At 43.3% G+C, this 22,756-nt stretch overlaps 1 protein-coding gene across 6 annotated transcripts in view; it reads left to right on the forward strand.

Annotated features, from left to right (window-relative positions):
- The first annotated feature begins 203 nt into the window (after positions 1–203).
- The window catches only part of LOC6544188 (band 7 protein CG42540), a 38,238-nt gene continuing 15,685 nt past the window's right edge, over positions 204–22,756 (forward strand). The window contains exons 1-4 of one of the 6 annotated variants that reach the window (XM_026977436.1): positions 204–326; positions 7,976–8,075; positions 8,741–8,756; positions 12,972–13,294. In XM_026977436.1, the coding sequence (XP_026833237.1) occupies positions 309–326; positions 7,976–8,075; positions 8,741–8,756; positions 12,972–13,294 (457 nt within the window). In that variant the 5' untranslated portion in view covers positions 204–308. Of the gene's footprint in view, positions 327–2,132; positions 2,239–7,975; positions 8,080–8,740; positions 8,757–12,384; positions 12,643–12,971; positions 13,295–19,890; positions 21,904–22,756 lie in introns of those variants that run through there. The other 5 variants (XM_026977434.1, XM_015158352.2, XM_015158353.2 and 2 more) reach the window with 5 other exon arrangements.

Below are 22,756 nucleotides of genomic sequence, written 5' to 3' on the forward strand. Positions count from 1 at the left end.
CAAGGACTTTAAACCGCCACATTGCTGAGATTTGCTTTTCAGTCGCCACGTATTTTGATTTCGAATGCACTGGTATTGGTCTGTTGACAAGTAATTGTGTTTTTTCCCCACGTTCGACTTTGACATTCTGAAAGGATATGGCAAGGACCTGCGGTGAGTGTGTGCGGGCAGCCAATTGTTGCATTATCGCGGCGACCATTTCACTGTGATTAGCCGAGCTCCGTTCAGTGTTCATCGACTGGCCAGCGAGTGTGGTGCGGTCGTAGTTCAACTTGGCTATTAAATATTGACTTGCGAACGGGCAGGACATGGCGGCAATGAGTGCGGTAAGTGCTTGGGAAGTAGAACGCACTGTTTCCTGGCTTTGCATTCCAGATAGCTGTAAATTATGGCCGCTGTAGGATAGTATAGCCATTAATTTGGAATGCTTGATCTAGCCTTTAGTGAGGTTCAAATATATCGTTGAAATATGTTTAAATATATAAATTAAAAAAAGTGTGAATACATATTTGAAGTATGTATATACATCTTTAGATCGATTGATCTAAGTTAAGATTCTTTTATCATCAAGATAGGCAGTGCTTTCTTTAACAAGCTGTTTACCTGCTCCTGATTAAATTGGCTAAGTGGGGCCCCAAGGGTCGTTATAGTCGTCATGGGGAGGAGAACTCCCCGGGAAGTAATTGTTGTTTTTCTGGTGGTAATTGCTAGACAAACTCGACCTGCTGACAGCAATCGATTGAGAGCGTGTGTGCAGTGCTCGAGATTAATGATAACTGCTCGCCTCCGAGTTGGCTTAGAAAAACATGGGGGCTTCCCACTGCCGTGGACAAAAAGCGCGCTGGCTGGAGCAGCAATAGATGGAGCTGGATGGACAGGTGGAGTGGAAGGAGGGTCCTCCAGCGAGAGACTTCTTTTTGAGTGGCGCAGCCTTCGTTAGCTGCAAATTATTTCCAAGTGCTGGCAAAACAAAGGTACAGCACAGTGCACAACATGCAACATGCAACTCCGGCACTCGGCACTCGGCGCTTGGCACTCGAATCGCGATCCACTGGATGCTGTTTTCCTGCTGCCTTGGAACGCAAGCTCCGGAGTTCGATGTGTGTCACGTTGTGAGGGGAATGCCCAGAATTCCATATACATACTGGCCGTGTGGCCGGAGCGAAGGAGCGAAGGAGTTCCGTGTGCCCCTTTCGGCTGAGCTGCCTTGCGCCGGCGCCTAAAAGCGCGCCACACTTTTTTGCCACACTCTTTATCGGCCAGCATCATCGGCTTCCGTCAATTTGCGCCGCTCCAGAGTGAGATGCTGCATGGAATGCCAGGCGGTTTTTAGAACATGCTGATGCTCGGGCCGTCGATACGACGACGATGGCGATGACGATGGCAATGGCGATGGCGATGAGTGCGATGCGGACGAGGACTTTGGACGCGACTCGTGCCTGGCCTGGCTATAAATGTTTTGTTTTTCTGCAGTTTGTTGTTAGTGCTGAACGGCAGTGAACGGACAGCGCTTGTTGGTTGTTGGTCTCTCGCACACACAGAGCCCGAAAAAGTTGAGCTGCCGTTTTTCGAGGGAGTTTTGGCACATGTTTTTGGTTCCGCTACAGCTTCTTTCCTCTCCACTTCCCGATAATATTGCATTTTTGTAACTTCGATTCTTCGCCCAAACTACCGCCCGATTCGAGTGCCAAGTGACCAGGAATACACAACACACACCCCCTGCTCGCCATCAATAAGAGGAGGGGTCAAAGACAATCACACAAGACATCAACGGAAAGTGCAAAAACCTTAGATTAATCTTAGATCGACTGCCAACAGTCAGGCGGTCAATACAGCCACAAAAAAGAACAGCAACCTACGAATTTCTCAGTGTGTGACATCCGAATTCTATATTCTGTAAAAAGCCAATAGGCCATAAACAACAACAGGTGTTTCAGCTTTATCTATTGCCAATATCAAAGAGCCACAAAATAATTAAGCTCAGCGGGAGCAATTAGCATTTGTCCATAATTGATAAGCAGAAACTTTAATTTAGTGCGTGTCAATTTGAATAGTATTCGTATCCGTGTGCTGCGTGCTGACCGTGTGTGTGTGTGTGTGAGTGTGTGTGTGCGTGTGCGTGTGTGTGTGAGTGCGTGGGGGCTTGTATGTGTGTGGCTGCTGTGCTCGGCGCACGTGCAACGAAAGATGGTCGAGGAGTTCCTGGAGAAGTTGCCAGAAATCGACACACGCTACGAGGTGAGTCCCGCTGGAAAAACTGTCAACTTTAGACTGCACAGCCATGAAAAGAAAACCCAAAATATATTGCCAAATCTATTCAAGCAGCAGTCCTTAAGCAGACCTAAACATTTAAGTACATCTAACATTTCCTTGTTTCTTCTCAAAACATTTAAAAGTCATGAAATACCTATCCATGAAATATATATCCAGATGAAAGCTCCTAAAGTTGTGAAGCCTCAAAAAATGATTGAAAATTTAGTATTTGTTTATATCTTTTATTTGGCTGCCTCAAAATATGCACTAAACGATGTATCTTGCTATAATCTTAAACACACTTCAAGGACGATTCGAATTTTAGGTTACAAACCTGTCAATTAGAGTTAGGCCATTTAATTATTACCCTACATACTTTAAAAATGTAAATATTTATGTTAAATAGATTTGATTACTTAAATGCATTTGTATTAGCTTAAAACTAGCCCCATATCGAACCAATCTTTTTAGCTATTTTCTCACCGTGTACGGTCACCGTGTACGGGTCTGTGCTCCATTTCCCATTGTTGTGCTGCGTTCCTTTATTTTTTAATCACATTGCTGGGCTGTTTACCAAGCCTTTGTTTTGTGCTCCCACAGCTGCTGCTGCTGCTGCTGCTTTTACAACAGCTAAAGCTGAACTGCTGCTGCTTTGGTCCTGCTGTGTTAGCTGCACTGGCAGTGGGTAAATATCCAGCGGCGGCCTTTGTTTTTTAGCCCAAGCACCTGGCCAACTTCCTGGCAGGCTGCCTTCCTGGCCGCCATTCAAACGGCTCCCCAGCTCGCTGTTTGTTTTGGCATTCAAATTACATTTCCCTACATGGATTCGCATTATGCTGAGTGTACGTTTGAGCCAGGGATTGTGAATGGCAAGCGGAACGTGCGCCAACTGCGGCCCGGATATTTAATCAGTTTGCTGCTGTCTGTGGAGTGCTGCAGTTACACACTGCACTTAGTCGCATTCGCATTCGCATTTCGCATTTGTTTTACGGCGCATATTTGGCCTAGCGTTTTCCAGCAGCAGGATGAAGCACTGCCACCTGAGGCCGCTCAGCACGGCATTAGCCCAGATCCGGATCCTTTGTCTTCGGCGCCCAGAGCCTTGTCCAAATATTTGGGTTGTCATTGACTTGGCGATGGCTTTGGCATAAAAGCCAGATCAGTATGGGAAATGAAGGCGCTTGAAAAGCGCATATGCGTCTCTAAATCCGATGCGAATGCATCCATCCGATTCCATATTTACATTCAGATGTGTACATGTTTTTCAGTGCACTTTAAATATGCACAATGGTTATAGGGCAAACAGCAGAGCATAATCACAAAAGGCATTCGAGTGGATTAAAAACACAGTTTGCTGGGCAAATAAACAGCATCAAACTCGCTTTAGCTACTGCAAGCATTTGTTTCGGTGTTAGCGGTCAAGCTAGAATTTATTAAATTAAATTCCCAGTAACGAGCTCTTGAATATTTTCGGAACAGCCACAAAAAGGCTTTTGCCACAGTTCCATTCCAGCTAAATTTTGAAACCATTCTACAGAGCCACCGCACCGAGTGAAGTAATCACAAATCGAGAACTCTTTAGCTGGATTCAGTTGCCACATCGATTATGTGTTTAGCTTGGCATCGCTCAAACTTTCGTTCTCCGATATTTTCCGCCAGCACTTGAAAGTTGGCCGTTACACTACTTAGTTGTTCTGGCCGGGCCAAGAGCCCTGCACGCAAAGGGAAAGCCAAATGGGATGGTTCAGTCAACAAATTGAAAGGCAATTAGCGCACTTCTCGCTCGGGCTTAGCTGGGTTGGGCTGTGTTGGCACTGGGTCATCAGGGCCAAATGCGAGTCATGGCCAACAGTTTAGCGAGCGCATTAACTTTATTAGCGCGATACAATTGGGCAAACAGCGGCAAGTGCACCCACACATCCGCATCCACATATCCTTTGCACTGACACCATCCTCAGCGTCGCAAAGACAGCTGAGTATATCAACAGTGTGTGCTGATAATTATGCGGCACATTGGGAACAATGGGGCCCGGCCCTCGTAAGCCCTTTATGGCCCACAAACGAGGCGCGGACAAGGAAAGCCTCGGAAAACTAATAAACAACGGCAGACGCGCCTGTTTGGGTGTCACTACGCAATCGCGATCAATAAAAATTAATTATTCAGCATACATGCATCTGCGGTAAAGTACAGGCCGTCAACTTTCGCTAGCACTAATCCGCCGATGGCTTATTTATGACCAACACATATAGGGACTACCTCCCTTAAAATTCAGATAAGCAGAGAAAGAAATCTGGGCGCACTTTGGAACCACCACCATACCTTGGTATCCAAAGTTGAATTCTTAAATTTGTTTACTATTACAGACCTCTAGACAGACTTGTTACACAATTCATTTCCTACCTAAGCTGTAAAGCTAGATATTAGATTTGTACATAAAGCTGTTGCTTTTTCCCAGTGCACTTCCATGCGTGTTGGGATCCGGATCCTGGCAGGACCTTTCTTTGTGTGACTTACAGCTGCGGGTTTCGGTCGCGTTGTCGCTACAATATACCCGTTAATTTACATGACAAAGTAGCAGGTCGCGGTCGGAAAAGCGGTGGGAAAAGGGATGGAAACGGGCAGGCCACCAACAGACAAGTAAATGAAAATGTTTAAATTTGCCGAGGCAATTCAAACAAAAACGGCACGGGCCGCGCTGGAGGCCAGAGATTCGAATAAAAAATTCAATTTGAGCCGGACATCGAATTTCATCCACAGTATCCTTGACGGGGCAATTGCATTTAATTAAATCCGAGCGGCGCGACCGACCATCTTCCAAATTGAAATCGATGCCACAGACAGCGATGACGAAGTTGTGTCAACACACATGAGCAGGCAAATTTAGCAGGGAATTTAGGTGGCAAAGGTGAAATCTGCTGGCGGTTTCTTGTCGAAGGTTTGAGAGCTCAATTCGGCTGCCAGGACTTACCACGTGATTTATGCAAATTGCACACAAGTCCTTGCGGCAACTTTGGGGTGAAATAAACTTAATTTGCAGAAGTATTCATGCGGAAAATTCGCCAGAATCTATGTGACAATATTGTACTGTGATATATCCTAGTGTACTTCTCGGATTCTATTCCTTGTTCTGCAATTAAAATGAAAATGACTTGAAGGCATTTGGCCAAGCTTTAAACTTTAACCAATTGGCTGTGGGCATAATAATTATTTTTCCCCTTTAATTTGTTGCTCAATATTTATCCATGCAATGCTGAACATACTTTTTAATGGGCTTTCAATTTTCTGCTTTATCTAGCAATATCAACATTGCGCCATCATTTACATGATAGTTTCACGCTTTAATTATTCTTTCATAAATTGCTGTTTTCCCTCGTATTTGCTCTTGGTAAGGAATTTATGCAACGCAATTTTATGGCAAGCATTTCGCAAATGTACTTTAATATATAATGTTATTCAGCTTTTGGCGTATAACCTCTAGCCACCATTTCAAAGTGCTTTGCTTGCAACCCATTTTCACGCATTCATGGGTTACATCGTTGATATTCCATTCAGGCTAAGTTTATTTGCAAAACAAAAAGCAATTTTGGCCACATTTAATTGAAGCCCAAAACCTGTCGCTCTGCCTTTTGCTGCCACCTGCACACACCTGTTCAAAACCAACTCACCGGTTGGCTTAGAGCTCAGTGCTCAGTCCGTTATCCTGGGACCTGCACTCCTGGCTATAGAACTCCACATCCGCACATGGCAGATATTCCTATCTGCTGGCAACCAGCCAGCAGCCAGCAAAGAGCAACAACGACAACCAGGCCGAAAAGGAACATTGTCGTCGAAAGTTTGTCACATTTTGCAGGCAAAAACATTTTCAATATGCAAAGGCCGTTAATATGACAGTCGGAAAAGCAGTTGGTGAGCATTTGGAGCTCCGCATACAAGCATACAAGCATACAAGCCCATGCATTTAAATTGCCTCTGTTTTATGGGCTAGGCATTGGCAGCATGGCGTATGCGTAATATGCTGCATAATGCGTGTTTAGATCAAAATTGAATGGCGCATTATACATGTCAAATACGTGACGTCCTCAGCAGCACAACCATGTGCTCTTTGACCCCACCGATGGGCTCAGGATCACATTTTCACTGCATTGTGCAAATGATTCGTGTTCCTTTTTTCCATTTTTTGTGTTTGCCAAACGAATGTGAGTGACAGAGCTGATTTTCCCTTAGCTCCGCAGGAAAATGGTTTATTTTTCCATATTTTTGCCTTAAATCTCTTTCGGTTTTCATTTCGGGCCATCAATCAAACTATTATTTGCTGAAATAAATTATAAACTTCACCACCCTGACAACACAGAAATCAACAGCCAGCTGAAAAGAACATAGACTGCAGTTTATTGAGATAAATGTGAATTTATATATATTTAGTTGGAATTAAGTATGCGGGGGTGCCTTTTCTGTTTGTTATTTACTAATTAGATTTTTCTCTTATAATTTGCCATGAGTGCAATAAAATTATGATGAAATATTTCATATTTTATTTGCCAGCTCATATAATTTAGCTTTTAATGTTGTTTTGTTAATCAAACTGCTTGCTCGGACTTTTTGACTTCCAGCTCTCGGATTTTATAATTTTATTAAACTCACAAGTAAAAATGTATTTCATTTAAAGTTTCATTAAAGCATATTATTACTCATTCTCCGTTTTCTCCATCTCTCAACATTATATCCTTTTTAAATCAATGAAATTATCAGGAAACGTGATTGGATTTAAATATTTATGCTCTATCAGTTTGAATGCATGTAGGCTTTCATGTTCTTTGTCAAATTGCTCAACTATTATTTTTTATTTCTGCTAATGAGCAATCATCTTGAAATATGGTTTGTTTAATGCTTTATGTTGCACGCAGATAGAAGTAAATTATAGCTTTTATATATATTTAAATTATAGCTTTTAGCTTAAACATCTTCTGTTTTCATTCTCTTTTCTCATGCCAAATCAGGGAAATCAAAGTGAAATATTATACAGTTTGTGAATCCTTTCTTTCCCTTCACATTGAGTGCATTGAGCGCCACTCACACAAGGAATTTCACCAACTAATCCAAGCGAACAGCACCAGCTAACCGGACGATCAGAATGCGTTTATTACCACGCTAATCCCGTAAATTCATTAATAAATGTCGACGAGCGAGCCGAGCATAATCCATTTTGCTCAAACTCCCCCCGTGGCAACATCCGTCCCCCCTCTCCCCTTGGGGCACAGACCGCTGACTGCACACAATACAGATACATATATCCGGGGGAATATATCACGGCTGGCTGGGCAGGAGCAGCTGCGCCACTGGTCGCTTCCTGTCCGGGCAGCTGGAACCAGTCAAAGAGGCAAAAAAAAAAAAAAGAAAATGGAATGCCTTTGTTGGCACTTCAACAAAAGCGCTGGAAAAAAACCGCAATTTATCTAGTTCATTTTTCCTACCAAAAACCCCTGCACACAATTAAAAACCCAAAGGAAATTTATGAAATTTATTTGGCCGCAGGACATGCTGAAATAAATGCAATTTTTGCGCCCATCCTAATTAAGTTTCCACACATTTTTGCACATTCTGTTGTTTTTCCCATGGTCATAACTCCCGCCGATAAGCAGACGGCAAACATATGGCGTGGGCTGATGATTGATGGCAGTTGTGGCATCCATGCTATACATGTTGTGTATCCTTTTCTTGCAGGATATTGTGCCCATGGAACAAGTGAGCTCGATGGTCTCCAACGGCGGTGGCAGCGTGGCCATGCAGCGCGATGATGAGTACAGGAATCGGATCATGAAAAGTAAGTGTGTCGCCAGTGGCAGCCGAAAACAGAGACCCCCCCCAATACCCAAGCCCCACCCACAATCCAATCACACAGAGAGGTAACGAAACTGGCAGGACCACTATCCCTGACCTACTGGCTTTGCAGTTGACACACTTAGTTTAATCCCACTCCCACTCCCACTCCCACACCCATGCCCACCCCCATACCCATGCCCATGCCGCAGGAGGGGCAAATAAATAGCGTTTCACATTTCGCTTAACCGTTTTGCATCCCCCTCCGCCACGCCCATGTCTCTGCATGCCTTTCACACACGCTGCGCCTTACTCTTAGCCTAGATTTAAGCCAAGCGTAGATGCAATCGTCATTCGACACATATAATATATACAAGTATATATATACATATATGTATATATAGAAATACGAATAGAACACACACCCACTTCGTGCAATTTGTAAATTCGTCGACTAACCAGTTTCTTTCCTTTAAATTATATATTATACGTAAACTCATTTCATGATGCTTGCCCAACAAATTCGACGAATTTGGAACGCTCTCAATCTGTACAAAATTGCATTACAATTATCAAATAACGAAAATGCCTCATCAAAATCCAACTAACCAACTAACTAACCAAAATCAACCAACCAAACGCTTCTCTCTCACACCTCTCCATCTGTAGTACGTAGACTTGGTGAGTGCAACTTGATTAATATTTTAATAACAACTCTTTCGATTCGCATTCGGTATCGTTTTTCGGGTTTGTATGTACATACATAAGCATAGCATAAATATCCCAGCGGTGTGCAAATATGCACATCAGTTTTCAGCTGGTAAGTATGATTTCATTTACAATTGAGATAGTTTAGACCGAAATGAAGTTCCGAGTGCATAAATGAAATATTTACAGGCGCCTGATTGCTCTCTAGTGCTCAACAGGGCGTATGAGCAATGCATGTTGGTTTTCCTGTGCGCTTGTGTGTGCAACGCATTAGCATTACATTTACATTTGCGTTTTCGTTTTCGTTTACCAGTAAAAGGAAATGGTCTCGGGGGGCGTATACTTAATATCTGTTTGTGCTATATTCCTGCCGGGCCTTTTGCTCTGCGGCTTCTCAGTCCGTCTGAAAAACAACTTCATTTGGGCCAACTGAAGAGCTCATAAACCATAATGCTGACCTCCACTGCAAATTAACGTACCAGCGCAGAGAGAGGTGCCCAAGAATTGGGGAAGGGCATTTCTCATCATTAGTTAATTTGGGTCCCAGTTGTCCACCAGCCTTGTGCGACCCAAAAAATTTAGCATAAACTTGGCATTTAGCAGTGGCAAAGGAAAACAAAAGTAAGAAACAAATCATTTGCAGGCCAATGACAAAAGCGGGTCGAAATAAAAGAAATTAAAAACGCTTGGCTGGGCCCAGTCTAACCCCATTTTCCACAAGCAACCCAACCCCCCGGGAATTGGCTGCCAACAAAAATGCAGAGGCACTCAGTTCAATGCTCTGGATGCTGCAGCAAAAGTTAAGAAAATCGCCTTAGACGCGAGCACAAACACAAGAAGCCATATAGACCATATATTTCATGTCCTTCATTGAGGAACTTTTCGCAGCCCTTTTTACTTTGGTGCACAGAAAAAAGAGAAGCTCTTACAAAGTTTTGGATATCTTATCACCTTTAATTTAGACCTCTATCTTTTAATGGGTTGGTGATGGGTGGACTTAAATTGCTTCCCTAAAATATTCAAATCACATGGGAAGTTCACATTCCTACAATTATATATGACACATAACATTGCTACAAAAATATACTTTAATGCGATTAACTTTTTTAATATTGAAACTTAACTTACAAATTAGTAAGAGCCCATTTTCTATCAAGTATTCGCCTCGTAATTTGTTCCGTGTAAAAGGGCAAAAGTTTTCCTAGCTCGTTTCGGTTATGAGTTTTCCCGCCCGAAAAGCCAAGAAGAAAAATAATAAAATAAATGTCTGAGCATTTCTCCGCTTTCGGCCAGATTCAAATGATACGTTTGAAGCACATACTTGATGCGCACAGATTTTTCACAACTTTTGCGGAGGATGCTTGGCATTCTGGACAAGTGGAGAGCAAGGATATTGCATATCGATCCGGCTCGGATTCCCTAAGGACATGGAGCCAAGCGGAAAGATGACAGTTAAATGCTGGAAATTGAGTATTGAATAGTTGGCAAACAATTGGAAACTGTTTTTCGTAAAGGCAAACCCCTTAACCCGCAAAAGGGTAGACCTAACGAAAACCCATTAATTAGGCCGCCTTTAGAGGCGTTGCTATCTGTTCCTCTCTCGGCTAAACAGCCCGCCAGTTTAGCTGCCATTAAAGCACAATAATAGGCTCTGTCGGCTCCAGTCTCGTCAGTTCTTAGCCAGACTCTGGCAGTTGGCCAAGAGGCACTGACAATACGGCTTGGCAGACAAAAGACAACCAACGCAGCCCAGAAAATGACGCATTCGGGTGCAAGTGCCTCGTGTGGCCTCATGCGGAAGTTGTTAATTTGACGCACAAAAGGCAACTGGCGATAGAATCTGGCACAAGTGGCGTTTTAGCACCAGACGCTAACGGCCAGCATGTCCTGGTGCAACAGGACGTATACGTATTCCGATAATTACCATCAGGACAGGCCAGCAGCTTGGAGACTTTCCAGTCTTAACTTGTTGCCAGAATAGGGCTCTAAATTCGATGTATACGTATGTACATAGCTTGTATGGTGCATCCTGGCAAAGTACACACAAGCAACTAATTAGTGTCATTTATTTCAATGCGAAGACCAGTTTTTGCTCGTTAGCCAAGCCTAAAACGGAAAGCGAAATTACCAAAAGCAGGTAATTGCATGAAGAGCAAAAAATTCAATTTATTGGCAGTGGCATGCACCTAAAACACCGAAATGGGTTTCCATTCTATAGATATCCTAATGGATACGTTGTAATAAAAGTTTCAGTTCATGGATATTAAAATTTAAAAGTCCTGGCTGTTTTGGATTAAGCTTTCAGTGAATATTAAAATATCTGTATTAGAACATTAGAATTGCTTGTGCAACAGGGCCGTCTAATGGATTCAGGGTCTCTCAACAAATTCTCTTGCGTCCGGACTATTCATTTCAATATTTCAATTTATTTCACTCACTGTAAGTGATATTGTTCTGTTCGCAGTTTATTTAACTTGCTGTTCAAACAATACCCATATTCCTGGACTATTTATCCTTGAGCTCATCGGCTGCATTAGGTTCCCCTCAGCTGGATAAATGAATACTGCCGCCTCTCAAATATTTACAATTCAATTTGACAAACACAAAGATAACGAGCCAGCAGTTGTTGGTGACTGGAGCATTAAATATTCAGGTTTATGCAGGCATGTAAAAGCCAGCCGAGAATCGGCGAGGATATGGCCAGGACTCGAGTCCTTGCGTGACTTTCGCTCGCCTTTCGCCAGTTTTCTGCTGCCTGTTTTCTGCCCACGGGAGCAACCGGTTGAGAGTCGTAGTCCGTGGCTGCGAACTGGGCTTAGAACATGCTAAAATGGCCTACTTGCTGGCCCAAAAAGGGAGGCCAAAAAGCTGGCCGCTCGCTGGAAAGGGGAACACAGATGCGACAGTTGACAACGCGGTCGAGTTGACTCAAGTCGACTTGACTCGTCTTCACTTGACTGATGCAAAAGCATCAGCGGCAGTCAAATGAGCACTGGCATAATGAAGGCGGTTGCGGGCGGTATTTTCCACAACGCCAGCGGTTTGCTAACGGGTTGGGGTGCACTCAAAAAAAAGTATTTAAGTGTTCGAGCATTAGAAAGCGCCGAACGAGGCCTTACTCTTGATTACGAAACTTGCTCAACAACTCAATGAAACGGAAGGTAATTGAACACGAATTCATTAGAATGAAAAACATGCTTGAGGCAAGCGAAATTCAATGAATTCAATCCAACTTTCCCGAGTGTATTTATTGTAATATATATTTCGGGGCTGCATCTATGTTCCATGTAAACTAGTTCGAGGTTGTCACCAACAAAGGATGCGCTGCACCAAAGCGAATGGTCTCCGTTCCATCTGACATCTGACATCTGGCATCTGGCATCCGGCAGTCCACATCCTGCATCCTTGAGCTGAAAACGTAAGCGGAAAGTGAAGAACTGCGAACGGCGAACAGTAGCTTGTGAGCTATTAACTTGTCCACTGTCAATGGCAATTAGCATAAATTGCGACCCACTCTTGACCGCCATCAATTGTTGTCTAAGCGCAAACAAAGGGGGCAGCAAAATATACCCGATAAATACGTAAATAATTTTAAAACGCTCGTTCAGTTCGCTTTCGTCTATAAAGTGCAACAGACTTGTGGCAAACGAGCAGCGGATAGCGGACAACCAGCACGTTGCATGCCCCCAGGAATTGTGTTGCTATTAAATTAGTTTTCCGTGTTTCCGTGTTCGATTCTCGGTGCTCCGTGCTCGTGTTCCGGTTGGTGAACTACGGATTAGGGATACCGTATTAAAAACTGCCGATTAAAGTCTACGGATTACGAACCACGATGAGTCTCAGCAGCAGGAACGCCATCTTACGTACGGCTCACTTGACAATCGTAGTTGCTGCACCGCACTTTGTTGATGTTGTGGCTTTTCCTTTGTGGTCGTCCTAATTTAAGTGAGGAAACTGTGGGCAAAGCCCAGGTCCTGGAAAGGAGCCAACCAGTCAGCCAGAGCAGCCGCTCGGAAACTTTGTGCCCGAAAACTTTTTAACAGAGTTCTTGGTCGAGAGCGTGCTGCTTAAAGGGGAAATTAAATAAACGAAAGCGGTGGCAAACTCAACCAAAAGTTGGACGAGCAGTTTCTCTGTGTTTGTGTGTGTGGCAATTAGCAAGTGGCAGGAACTTCAATTTCAATCAACAAAGGTCCTCGCAAAGCATCAAAATATCGGACCGCACGGACAGCCTGTGGCAAGTGACGGCCACCAGCATGCAACAGCCACCACCACAGCGGCACGGTCGACCTGCACCACAGCACCAGCACAGCCAGTACAATCAGCACCACCAGCACCAGAACCAGTGGGCACTGCACCACCAGAACCACTTGAACCAAACACCGCGCTCCACCGGCAGGCAAACCATGCTGGGCAGCAACCACAGTAGCCAGCGCGAAACCAGTGTCTCGCCCCGCCGAGTGGCACTCGACACCACCGCCTCTGGATCCACCTCCGGATTCGGTTTCGATCGGGGTAAGCACCACCGTGGCTGAATAATCAGCAAATTCTAAATGCTAAATAAAATTTTAAAGGTTTGCGCGACAAACATTTAGAGGTATGCCACTTCAAAATCCGATTAAGATAAGTTGAGTTATGGAGCTTAGAAATTCAGCCTTGCGGCATTTCTTCATTTTTTTGAATTTCTACATCAAAAAAATTACAAAAAAATGAAAAAAAAATAAATTTTTAAATTTGAATGCAGATGTTTAGAGAATTGCTTCAGAAACATTTAGAGGTATGCCACTTCAAAATCCGATAAGGATAAGTTGAGTTATGGAGTTTAGAACTTCAGCCTTGCGGCATTTCTTCATTTTTTTGAATTTCTTCAACATCGTACATCAGAAAAATTACAAAAAAATTAAAAAAAAATAAATTTTTAAATTTGAATGCAGATATTTAGAGAATTGCTCCAGAAACATTTAGAGGTATGCCACTTCAAAATCCGATTAAGATAAGTTGAGTTATGGAGTTTAGAAATTCAGCCTTGCGGCATTTCTTCATTTTTTTGAATTTCTTCAACATCGTACATCAGAAAAATTACAAAAAAATTAAAAAAAAATAAATTTTTAAATTTGAATGCAGATATTTAGAGAATTGCTCCAGAAACATTTAGAGGTATGCCACTTCAAAATCCGATTAAGATAAGTTGAGTTATGGAGTTTAGAAATTCAGCCTTGCGGCATTTCTTCATTTTTTTGAATTTCTACATCAAAAAAAATTACAAAAAAATTAAAAAAAAATAAATTTTTAAATTTGAATGCAGATGTTTAGAGAATTGCTCCAGAAACATTTAGAGGTATGCCACTTCAAAATCCGATTAAGATAAGTTGAGTTATGGAGTTTAGAGCTTCAGCCTTTCGGCATTTCTTCATTTTTTTGAATTTCTACATCAAAAAAATTACAAAAAAATTAAAAAAAAATAAATTTTTAAATTTGAATGCAGATGTTTAGAGAATTGCTCCAGAAACATTTAGAGGTATGCCACTTAAAGATCCGATTAAGATAAGTTGAGTTATGGAGTTTAGAACTTCAGCCTTGCGGCATTTCTTCATTTTTTTGAATTTCTTCAACATCGTACATCAGAAAAATTACAAAAAAATTAAAAAAAAATAAATTTTTAAATTTGAATGCAGATGTTTAGAGAATTGCTCCAGAAACATTTAGAGGTATGCCACTTAAAGATCCGATTAAGATAAGTTGAGTTATGGAGTTTAGAACTTCAGCCTTGCGGCATTTCTTCATTTTTTTGAATTTCTTCAACATCGTACATCAGAAAAATTACAAAAAAATTAAAAAAAAATAAATTTTTAAATTTGAATGCAGATATTTAGAGAATTGCTCCAGAAACATTTAGAGGTATGCCACTTCAAAATCCGATTAAGATAAGTTGAGTTATGGAGCTTAGAACTTTAGGCTAAGGACATTTCTTAATTTTTTGAATTCGTACAACATCATCACATCAAAAAATTACAAAAAAAATGTAAAAATATAATTTTCTAAATTTGAATGCAGATATTTAGAGAATTGCTCCAGAAACATTTAGAGGTATGCCACTTCAAAATTAAGATAAGTTTGGCTGCGTCTGAGTCTCTAGAAGGTGCATGCTTAAACTCAACATTCTAGCTTTTGTAGTTCCTGGCCAGTTCGACTCGGCTGTTGATCTTGACCGATAATATACATATATAGTTTATATGGTCGGAAACGCTTCCTTCTGCCTGTTACATACTTTTCAACGAATCTAGTATACCATTTCACTCTACGAGTAACGGGTATAACAATGTCAAATTTCCTCAGGGAAATATCCTGAATACATTTTTAAAGGTCGACTTAACAATGGCTAATTTATTCTGAATAATTGGAAAATTATGCAATGCTCTGGAGAAATAGTTTAAAACACTAACAATACATTTAAGTAAAATTTTCTGAAAGTCAAAATGGTTTACTATGCCATCAAGCTACATAAAATCCCTTTTATGAAAGAATATTTATATCTAAATGCACAATTTATGCAAAAAGTTCTAATTAGAATTAGATTACTTTAAGTTGCTTTTGACCTATTTTAAATACTCCCAGAAAAAATCGTTAGCAAATGATTACTAAGTTTTATCTTGATATATTCCCTTTCTCAAACGCCGTGTTCACCTTCCTGGAACCAAATTTATGACTTCCTTCAGCATAATTATCCCCAACGCCGTTCCATAACTCCAACTATAATTTATAATCCTCGGTGAGGTACCTTTAAGTTGCTGGGCTTTTAATTAAATCCTCGGAATGCTAGGGCGACACTTTTCCGGAAAAGAGGAAATCCATTGAGAAGTGGGTGTAACTCAGCAGAAATATGTTCGAAAAATTGCCGAGGCGTGTTCCACACAGCGTCAAGAGGAAATGGTAGTGAAGTTGAGTGCAGTGGACATGGAGGATAGGGTGGGCGGATGAGTGCAGTGTGTGGGCGTGGCACATATACAGGCACAGGCACAGGCATACACACTTCCGCTTCCATGGAGCTCCACATCCGGTCGCCATAATTAAGTTTTACCAGCCAGGGAGCAAACACCCCGTTGCCCAGGACACTCGACCACTCGACCACAGAGAATCCGCATCGCCAGTCGGTCCCTGCTGCACTTTAATTGATTTCCAAGTTGGTCACGTTATCAGCTCTTGGCTGTTTGCAGCCACGACAGTCGCACCCATCCCCTCCACCCTCCACCCACCATCCTTTATCCTTTTGGTTTTGCGTAAGCCACTATGACCTCTTCTGTTTATCCTTGCGCGTCCTTTGAACGCGCTGCCCGTGCAAGACAAACAATGAAGGGTTTGATTAATTCTCGGTGCGGTTAGCACAGCGGTGCTGACATCAGCAGACTGCCAACGCGTGAGCTCATACAGTGATAAAAAATCTAGGTCAAACTGCAAGCCGGTTTGAAGTTTCATTTGACTTCTCCAGAAAGATTGAACTAAGCATATAAGTCGAATGTTGAAAACTGGAATCATTTTTAGCTAAAGAAATAACAATATAAGATGCTCAGACTCTGAACACTTTTTTCAGTGTGCGCATTGTTTTCCATTAAGAAAACCTGTAGGCTCAATGACCACTACCCGCAAAATTATTAATTACTCCCAAGAGTTTTAAGCTTATCGAAGTCGGCGTGTAAACAGCAAGTAATGAGTGGGGCAGTGAGGAAAATGGATTTCCGATCCAGACTTTGAGTTTCCTTTTAAGGCGCTGAAAAAGTAAAAAGTCCGCAGCAGAAACCAATTAAAATAAAGTGCTTCATGCCGCGTTGGACATTCGCAGAGCATATGTGTATATAATAAACTTTATGTGAACGCTTAATATGCCGTTCACAATGCTTCGAGAGTGAGACATAAGTATTTCATGCCTCGCTGGGAAGGAACAGCGACATTATCGAGGAAGCGTCCAAAAGATAGTCCCAAAATAAAGTATGAAATCAAGCGGGAAAATGAGCAAGCCACCAGCTAAAAGGAAAATGGAAAAGGCCAAATACAAATGGGAAAACGGGACGAAAAAAGGACAGAATGTCCGACACTCGGCGGCGACATCGAACTCGACAACGACATCGAAGCCCGGCGCCGTTTGGCATTCATTCATTGTGTGGTCGCGGGCAAGATATATATAAAGAGTATCTATAGACATATATATACATACATGTATAAACATATATAAGCCGCTTCACCATTGACAAAGTCAGGAGCAGAGCAGCAATGGCGGGAACAGCAGAAGCTGAAGACCCTGAGCCAACGTTGAATTATTGGCAAGCATTTGCTCGGCCAGTTTTTCATTTCGCTTTTCATTTTATTGCCCGGCGAATGCGAATGCGTCGTCAATGTGTGGTTATGAATTATTGATTGGGAGATAGTCCGCCGTGACAGTAGGTCTACTTAGCAAGTCGCATGCCAAAGATGAATATTCCATCTAATGATGGCCATTGATTGCTGGGCTTAAAGTGCACCGCAATCACAATCGCACACACCGAACAAAAATGAGTACAATTAGGCCAGCTGAAAAGGGTTAATATTAGCTAATTAAACCATAATTAAATAAATGAATTCGAAATTAAATAAACAAAAATATATAATGCTATAATGCATATTATTCCGCTCTCAGCTTGGGCTTAACGTTTTCATATATGTATGTTGCTGAAGCTTTATAACAAAAAAATATAAATTGACATTTCTCAAAACTCATTAATGTAGTACAGCACACTTTATACTTTTTCGCTGTTTATTCAAAGTTGCAATGCCACTATCTATCTCTGGGAAAAGTTGGAATTTTTTCAGTACCACAACTTTAACGAGGACTGAAAGAGGGAGGCTCCTTGGTCGTTGCCCAATCAGTTTCACAAACTGAACTGGCATATTTCATTCGACACGGCGGCGGCGTCGAATAAATTCCGACCCCGTCTATTCATATTTTATGAGTGCGAAAGGAGCAGTGGATCCAGCCATAATGCTAACGAATATACGGGTCCCAGTGCTTTCGTAATTCTCCTCCAATTGATTCCGAGCTGGAGTAAAATAAACGCACAACCTACATAGTAGATACACATCCTCTTTCCCTTTCAACGGGCTCCTTTAGAATTTTGCAACAAGCCGCAGATACATGGTAGTTACATCTCACGACGAGTTGTACTTGTGGCCCTGTTCGAGCAAACTTTGCTTAACTTCTGGCCCTTATAATCGAGAGCAGGCGGCGGCAAAACGGGGCAAACAAACAAGGCTTGAATGTGTTTTTGTTTGCCCGAGTGTCTCGGAAAACTTTCACTGCGCGCCAGGGACAGTAACCTCATATGACAATAATTCGACGCATTTGTGTCACATCCTCTCACACACCACTTTTCCCTCGCTCTTCCCCCACTGCCGCCGGAAAAGCGCAAACGTCGACAATTGAGAGGGGAACTGGCCAAGATAGGGACAGTTATCTCTTCGCCTGACCCCTTGCCTCGGGCCTCGACAATTGCACAGCAGACCATTGTTACAGTCGCAGCAGCATCTCGCACCACCCAACCAACTCACAGCCACCCATCCTAGCCAGCTAACCCACCCAATTCCGCCCAAACCACCCACTCCCACCCACTTTCTCCCTTCGGACGTGCTGCTACACTTCCGTTAGCAGTTAAGTGCGACATATTTGCCTGCCTAATTTCGCACACAGAGCGCCGCAGGACTTTTGGTTCAAAGTCCTGGACCTGGGTCCGAATTCCTACACCGCTAAATATATCAAGATCTAAATATAAGATCATAGAATTAAAAGGACAAGAAGGTTTAAATATAAACCAATAAATAATTTCTTCTTTCGACAAACTAGCCATAATACTAGCCTTCTTTCGGTTAGTTTTGAATCGAGTTTTAAAACTGGCTTTAAGATATTTAATTTATGTAAAAGCCTCACATTTGTTTGAATGCTGTACCAGTTAATTGAGCTGGAAACTCGGCGTCCATACAAAATAGTTGAAAAATTGTTGAGACTTCTACACACACATATGCACACAGTCGCACAGTGAGCTCACTTCTCGTTTTTTGGTTTAGGCCTTGTTTGTGACATCATTCGCCCGTCTTAGCCCTTAGTTCTCTGCAATCCTGACAGGAAAACCCGCTCAGAAAATCCTTTGCCCCTCATCACCAGAAAAAAAAACGTTTTTATGGGTTTCGCAGCTTTGTCTTTCGATAGGCAAAAAAGGCACGCCTTCGTTTTTATGTGTTTGTCTATTAAACCTGCCTATGGCAAAGTAAAAGCCAGGGGCGGGACTCACTTAACTGCCATCCTGTTGTGGTTAAGAAGTCCTGCCTTGTCTTCGGCATCGCTATGAAATTCTGTTTGGAAACGCAGAGCTTTCGCCTTGGAATCGAAAGCAGTTTAGGAATCGCCCACTGTGAAATTCTCTTTGAAACCTCAACTTTTCTATGCAGCCTTATCTAACTTTGCCAAATGGAGCCATTTCGTTTAATAGGAAATGCAAATCGAATGGAAACTAGTTTTCTGCTGCCTTAAAATGAGTGGACATAGTAGCGGTAGTTAAATACGAAATTCCCTAGCAATTTATATTAAAGATTTAAATGGAATTTGAAAAACTCAAGTAAGGTAACTATATTCAAGTTCGAAGAACACACAATTTTTCTAGACGCCCAAAAATCGATTGCCAATAGCTCTTAACACGAAGTTTAACCTTTAATGGAAGGCAACAACACATCCGGTATTCCCGATGTCCCGGGCCTCTGCGTGATTAGAATCTGGTGCCAAATGTGTGCACGTGTAGCACATGGGCCATGTAACCGAGTCCCAGGCCATTCTGGTGGACTAATAATAAAGCACCTAGTCTAGCACTCGAGTGCCCCATTTGTCTGCAAAAGGGAATATGTGGCAATACCCAAATCAATCCGGACATTAATCAACAACCCGAGATTAATTAACTGCTCCGCCCTGCCTCACAGTGGAGTGCTCCTTTTGTGGAGTGATGTGAATGAATGTCAAACATAATGACACTCATACGCACTGTGGTACGACAGTTGACACCGTGTATGGTGTATCGGTGGCCGCGTTCTGTACTTCAGGGAGTAGCCGTGATTATATTTTTACACAAGTAAAAATATGCCTAATTAGGGATTTTGTAAAAATGTTAATGATTTCATCATATGTTTAGATTAATATCTTGATAGTAAGGTAGTAATTGGAAGCAAGGAATTGTCTTTAACCTTGAATGTTGTATGGTTTAAGGCCACTTCTTCTCAAAAATCTTATTAATATACAAAAAGTATACACTCTTCGATTAGTTGTCATTCTATTGTCTTTCACAAGCTTTTAGGTCAAACATCGACTTCGAAGACAACTTCTTAGCTCTGCAGCAGCTAATTCATAATTCATAAATTGACTTGCGAGAGTTATGGATGGGATAATATTTCAAAGCCAGTTCAGCATTTTCTCTATGTGCACCGCCACCAGCAACAATACGCCCACGACGCCCCCTTTGGCGCTTAATGAAGCGTAAACGGTAATTGACAGCTCAAAAGCAAAGCTCAGGAGCTGTAGGTGACCTAAAATATTCGACAGTTCGACAGGCTTCGGCTTCGGAGGTGGGTTCATTAGAAATTCGCAGTGAAGCGTGGCAGGCGGTGTCAGGATGTGTTTTTCTGGCCAGGATGATGGTGTGGCAGTGGCACCGGAGCCGGTGCTCATGCTCGCACATATCATTCCATGCCAGTTAACAAACACAGAAGGTACAGAGCACTCTTGTCTGGCTACAATGGACGCGAGTGGCGAAGCAGGTGGTTCTGTGTGTATGTCGAACGTGTCATAAATTAGGTTTGTCACCTGTACACACACGAGCTCGGATTCTGTGCCTTTTGTTTCTTGTAGGTAGGGGAATGTCCTGTTTTAGTACACTCTCTCTCTCTTTCTCTCTTTCTCTGTGTGTGGTGGGGGGTTCTAAATGGGCAGCAGCATCGTTCCATCTCTGTTGCGCATTTCCCCAGCCAGGACTCGAAAGCTTGGGAAGAGAGGAGAAAGCTTTGTTCCTGAAGTTCAAGTCGGGACCAATGTTTAGGGGAGTGCGCAAGGTCAGTGCAAGTTGGGAAAAAGGTGAAAGTTGAATCTGTACATCGGCTGGCTGGCGATGATGCTGCAGCACCTGCAATCTGCAGCTGGGAGAGCGGCGAAAAAGCTCTTTGATCCTGGTTGCTGGCTGATAACAAAGTTGAGAGCGAGCGAGCTTTGGCTCGGCAGGGATATGTGCTGCGAGGATATAAAAGGATGCTGGCTGCTGGCGCACTTTCAGTTGGATTCCGAGCGAGGCAGCAGCAGCACTAACAACAGCAGCTCAACCAGGAGAGCCCGAACCACCGAAGGGAAATGGACACAGAGCTGGGAAAACTAGCTCAGCCTAGTGTGTGTGTGAGCCCGCAGTAGTGGCTGTGCTAGTGTGAGAGTGTGTGCGTGTGCGTTGAAGAAAAGTACAGAGCTAGTGCCAGGATGCTGGACTAGGACTGGGACAAGACTAAACGGACTAAAGACGCCACTCTGATTGACCAGGAGCAGCCAGGAACAGCCGCCGCACTGGCTTCGTTTTGCGAGCGCGGCTTGATGCCCGATTCGATGATGGACATGGAGCATCGGGACCACCAGCTGCACCGCCAACAGCAGCAGTCGCACCACCATCAGCCCACCCGTCTGGCGGCCAGCACCAGCACCTTTGCGCCACCCGCTCCGGCGGGGAGTCAGTCGGAGGAACGGGATCGGGATCGGGACAGGGAACGGGACCACCATCTGCACCACCATCAGTCCAATAATGTGGCCTCCTCACCACTGCCAGTGACTGCGTCCATACAGTTACACCAACAGCAGCCGCAGCAGCAACAGCAGCAGCAGCAGCCACTGACGCAGTTGCAGCAACCACAGCTAAGGGAACGCGAACACCACCAGCAGCAGCAGCAGCAGCAGCATATGATGCAGCAACCACAGCAGCAGCAGCAGATGCAGCAGCCGCAGCAGCAACTGCCACACAGCCATCATGCCCTAATGCAGCAATCACAGCAGCAGCAGGCCATCCATCGAGCCGAGGCGCGAAGAGGTGAGCTGATGTTGCAGGTGGCTCTTGTAGAGAGTGTGCACTGTAGCCGCCTGGCTGAACTTGTTGCTCGGTCTCCAAAGACCCACCCAATTCGCTTTTGCATTTGCATTTGCCACATCAAAATTTGATTAGAGACGCCACAAATCACAATTCGGATTTTTGTATCAATCGTTTCCTCTTTTTTTGTGTATCTGTGCTTAATCAGGTTAGGCGAACACTGTACATAAGTGTCTCGTATATCTCGTATACCTCGTATATATGGCCCGAAGAAGATATTACACATGCATGCTAATCGCTTCATTAGGCCCTGGAAAAAGAGTTCAGTCTCTCCAGCATTTGACATGCAAAATTCAATCAGAAATTGCTTTAACTTACGCCAGGACCACCAGCAGCAGCAGCAGCAGCAGCAACATCATCATGAACAGCAGCAACATCAAGCTGACCTATTTCCCGAGCAAAGCTTTTTGCCAGGGGCTGGCGCTCTGACGTATGCGTTGATGTGGTGCGGGGGCGGTGCGGTGGAGGGGGCGTGGGAGCGGTGGGCGGAGCGGGCTGAACGGGCTGAACGGGCTGGGCGGGTTAAGGGGATGGAGCTGGTGGTGAATAACGGCGAGCAGCTGGACAGCCGTTGGCTGGTCATTAAAAAATTATGACCACACATTGTTCTCCGAGATTGTACATTAAGGTAAATTCAGCTCTTTTTTCTGTGTTTGTTGGGGTCAACACAAATGGAATAACAGAAACCAAACAACCCGCAGCCGAAAGGAGGCCAAATAAGTACTTTTTACCGAGCAGCACTCGAGTAATTATCAGATATCCTTTGTAGGCAACTAAAGTGGCACCTCGATAAAAT

The sequence above is a fragment of the Drosophila erecta genome, unplaced genomic scaffold, assembly GCF_003286155.1.
Source record: "Drosophila erecta strain 14021-0224.00,06,07 unplaced genomic scaffold, DereRS2 tig00000021-arrow-pilon, whole genome shotgun sequence".
Taxonomy (NCBI): Eukaryota; Metazoa; Arthropoda; class Insecta; order Diptera; family Drosophilidae; genus Drosophila; species Drosophila erecta.